General features: G+C 38.0%; 1 protein-coding gene across 2 annotated transcripts in view; it reads right to left on the minus strand.

Moving 5' to 3' along the window:
- The window catches only part of LOC109539339 (1-phosphatidylinositol 3-phosphate 5-kinase), a 26,087-nt gene extending 21,756 nt beyond the window's left edge, over window positions 1–4,331 (minus strand). Inside the window, exons 1-6 of one of the 2 annotated variants that reach the window (XM_048669761.1) lie at window positions 3,784–4,331; window positions 3,537–3,726; window positions 3,229–3,481; window positions 2,964–3,167; window positions 2,697–2,908; window positions 665–883 (exon numbers count right to left, since the gene is read on the minus strand). In XM_048669761.1, coding sequence (XP_048525718.1) covers window positions 665–883; window positions 2,697–2,908; window positions 2,964–3,167; window positions 3,229–3,481; window positions 3,537–3,726; window positions 3,784–4,083 — 1,378 coding nt within the window. In that variant the 5' untranslated portion in view covers window positions 4,084–4,331. The remainder of the gene's footprint in view (window positions 1–664; window positions 884–2,696; window positions 2,909–2,963; window positions 3,168–3,228; window positions 3,482–3,536; window positions 3,727–3,783) is intronic. The other variant, XM_019907019.2, reaches the window with a different exon arrangement.
- Window positions 4,332–4,347: the final 16 nt, after the last annotated feature.

Below are 4,347 nucleotides of genomic sequence, written 5' to 3' on the forward strand. Positions count from 1 at the left end.
CGAAGGATTGAAGGCCCCGAAAATGTGACTTTAAACTAGAAAATTCGCGATTGTAAAGGAAATGTTTACGATTTTTGCGACTTCATTCAATCGTTGGCAGGATATTAAGGATGGGAAGTTTTCCAATTGAGACCCGCTGTATTGGAAAACATAAGCATTCTACAGGGTGACCAAGGTAAGAGTGCATTATACATCTGAACATTTTAACCTAGCATGTTTTTAACCAGTTCGATGCATTCTTCGCGTCCGTCGGCTGAAAATAACGTAAAATTTGAGACATTTTGAAAAAATTTCATTTTTTAAAATTAGGTTTTTCTAAATGGCAACAATACTTGATTCTTGCTTTACCGAATAGAGCATTTTATTACGATTTCTATGCTAGATCACATCGTTAGGTTTTTTCCGCAAATAAAGTGTCTGCGAACAAATCATACTTTTTCAATTTAGTTGATCGAAGTTAGCCATGGAAAATAGTATAAGACATACAGCATTGTTTCCATAGTAGCAAATAATAACATCTTTCAATTTTTGACATTCAAGTACCGAACGTGTTAAGCACTTTTTCCAATAATTCCTTTAGAGGCAACAGACTCAAACAAAAAGATTTGCCAGAAATAATACGTTTGCATGTAAGCAAATCAAAATTTTTTGGACCAACCAATACCTGATTCTGGAGCTAATTCCCTCTGATCGGACGGTTGAACCACTGTTGTTTCTTCGTGCGTGTGTGTTCGTACTTCATTTTCCTGATTCTGTTGGCCATAAGGTGATTCCAGAGGCCTGGATAAGTAGACGCTGTTCGCTTCAAGATTCAAATTGAGCATATAAGAATTTGAAGTTGATAAGCCAGTCAGTGATGGCGATATTTGCTCATTGTCTGAATCTGTCAATTAAATAAACGCTTATGAGTAACTAATTAATCCTATACAATCCTGGAGCCAATAAATGATACTGGCAACAATTCTGTGACAAGTGATATTTTTTTGCCAGATAAACTGACCTCAGCTTAATGACATTAGAACAGTAAAGTTAAGTTAAAGTAACTGTATATTTTTTCACTAAAATTGACAATTATCATTTTTCATTCAAACACCCTGTATATTATCTGACCCTGACATTTTCGGAACACCCTGTATATTATCTTTGCACTGCGTGTCAAACTACCAAGTAGTATCCATGGCAACGACAAAATTATTTCGATACAAACATGTACACTGTCAAATTGAAATCTGCTGCCTCGTTCCAGGTGTGGAACTTTTTGGACTAGTTTGGAACGGGACAAATTTTCAATTAGTCGTGGAAAAAGTAGAGTGAAAACTCGACTCTTATCGTCATTAGTTCCTTGTGGCCACCTTCATTTATGAACGCACTATCATTTAATCTACCATGGAAAAACAGCTGATGAATAAGGTTAGGCTATCTGACGTTTCCAATCAAAACATGATATTGAATTTTGCCGCTTTTTTCATTCATTGTTATAAACACAGTTCCTTTTACTGCTTCGATAATCCGGAAATAGAAAATGGATTTACTAGAAACTGTACTACGTAGTTGTCAAGCTGAACAATACATCAACAACTTTAAAGACCATAGAATCGACACGTATATTCTAAAACTCCTGGTTGAAGAAGATCTAGAACTCATAGGCATCGACGATGAAGAAACCAGAGTCAGGGTCCTCCAGCACTTTGCCAACTTACAAATACCCACCGAAAAGAAACGAGATATTACAGTCAACCATCAATTTCTGGGCTTAGTGTTAACACAGATTAAAGTCCAATTGATGAAGCATTTCGCTAATCTAACGTTCGCTTTGCGAAAGACGGACGTGGATTTGTGCTACATCAAAATTAATCCAGCTATTGTGTGCTTGGAAAATTGCATCAGTTCATTTGAGCATCAAGTGGAAGACCTCGAAAGGAACATTCTGAAACCGAAATCATCACGAAATTCCAACCGAGCTCTGCTGCTATGTGGAACTTTAGCCACCTCAATGCTTTTTCTTTTCGCATTTGCCAGATACACTAAATGGGCTTCTCCCTATTAAGGCTACGTTTCGATGTAAGCAATTTATTCATTTATTTTACTATGTTTTACACCTCGCTTATGCAACGATCAAGTACAATGATATTGTATATTAAAACGTTTCTTAACAGTCAACAATGCGATGTAGTCAATGATGAATATAAAAACGTCTAATGGATTGAGGTCTGGAAATCTCGGTGGACCAGCAACTCTTCAAATTCCACTTTTCACTGAAAATGAGTTACACGAATAGCATGAGTGTTGACCACAGATGATCATTGTGGAAATTGTTGATTGCATCTCTTGGAAATGTAGCTTCGTCACAGAAAAGGGTTCTTGAAATACAATTCGCCTAGCAAACCTACCTGTTAATCGAAGATTTGTTAATCTTCTGCTGAACGTTTACTTGTCCGGAACACGGCGATTTTGGCACTGTTGGTATTCTCTCAGGTCGGCACTACCGCTACAATATCCACTCACGAAAATAATGTCAGCGTAGTCTTCATTTGAATGCGTTAAACGCATTACATTTAAAAGAATCAATGATGACAATAAACGACTTGCTTATTCAAATGAGTGGCACCATTCTGAATCACCATGAACATTGAATAATTTTTCCATAGCGCAAAAAAAGTCGCAATTTACCCATTAATAACAAAACCGTTTTCTACCTGTATTGCCGAGCTCGTGAGGAATTTGCTGTACCCAGTTCGGTTCTTCTTGCGGAGGTGCTTCATAATTAGGCGACAATCTCGTAAAATTTGTGGAGAACAAGTTTCCTTTCCGATAGCGGACATATCCGTCGGTAAATACAATGGGCTCCGAAAACGATTCTATGTAGCCACCTTCTAGAAGTGCTTGCGATAAAGCAGCTGCTTGCACCCTACAAAATATGAGCCTCCTCAAATAGAGAACAACATCTACATTTAATCTTTTACCGAGTTTTTGCCTTTTGCTGGCAAATCAACCAGTCGACCAACTCAGACCCTAAAAAGCATTCAGGATAAGTCCTGCGGCGATGTTTGTAAGGACCGAAATTGATTCCTGTAGTAGATTTGCAGATTTCATCAAACAGGTTTTTTAGAGACGCGGAATTTTGCAGAGCCTTGCACTTCTCTTCATTCGAAAGGTATGTCGCAGAACTGTAAAATAAAGTCATAATTGTTGATTTTATAGCCCAGCTACGCAATGTTGCAGTTGAACCTTTCAGTGCCAAAACGCTCTTCCTGATACCCAACGGAAATTTTCCTTCTTAGCCCTTCACAGCTTTCAGATGCATTTAGAGCAGCATTATGTGCTATTTCATTGGCCAATAAGGTACTTGGAGAGTCTCCAAATTTGCTCTGCAAGTTTTCTTGCAACGCCTTTAAATCGGTCGACAGATTCTCATTGAAGTTCGAAGATTGAAGATAAGACAATACTACTTTGCAACAATAAGTGCACACTCTCAAATCTCCTGCAAGCCCAAACTTTTAGCAAAGTGTTAAATTAGAGCCAATTATTTCGCTCACCTGTACATCCGAATATTTTGCCAGGAATTTGCTGATTGCAGCATTGAGAACAGAAAATCTGACCACATACTCTGCAATGGTGTCTTCTTCGAAATGTTGTGAATTTTTCTGAGCACTCGTAACACTCCTTACTTACTGAATCTGGCATCCAATACTGCTTTAAATCTGTGTCGGCATAGTCTTGCAAACTCTACATTTAATTGTAAGTATTCGATTAAATCACTAGCGCAACTACACCTTAACTTACGTTAGTTTTAAGTGCCAACAGATTACTGATTCTTTTTAGAACATTTGGTAGACTTCTGCCTTCATCTAGGTCTACCGGGTAAATATTTGGGGAGGACGCATCTGATGGGGTGGTCGAATCTTTATCCCATGTGGACCCACCCTCTGAGCTGGCAGTATTGTTGTCCGAGTTTTGCACATGTTCAGTTTTCGATATTTTGAAAAATTTTGATAGAATTTTACCCACACCTTGAGGTTTCTCCTCTTGTTGCAGTGGGGCAAATTCTGTTAATTTCGTTAGCGACTGTAAGTTTTTGCTCATGATTCCTGCAGTCGGGTCAACTTACGATAAACATATCGAGTTGTTATTATTTATTTTCTTCTTTGTTTTTGTTGTCTCATATGACTGTATCATAACCTATAAATGTCAGCGTGTCAGCCTGCAGTGACCGTAGCAATTTGGGTACGTTCCTTAAGGAAAGTTGGGAATAAGGCCGCACCCAGCTAAGTACAGTAGAAAATATTATGAGTCCCTAATGTTGTTATTTTTCGAAAGTCAACTGATTTTTGTTTCGTTTTAAAATAC

Source organism: Dendroctonus ponderosae, unplaced genomic scaffold, assembly GCF_020466585.1.
Source record: "Dendroctonus ponderosae isolate FM_Combo_2020 unplaced genomic scaffold, Dpon_F_20191213v2 Dpon_F_20191213_9, whole genome shotgun sequence".
NCBI lineage: Eukaryota > Metazoa > Arthropoda > Insecta > Coleoptera > Curculionidae > Dendroctonus > Dendroctonus ponderosae.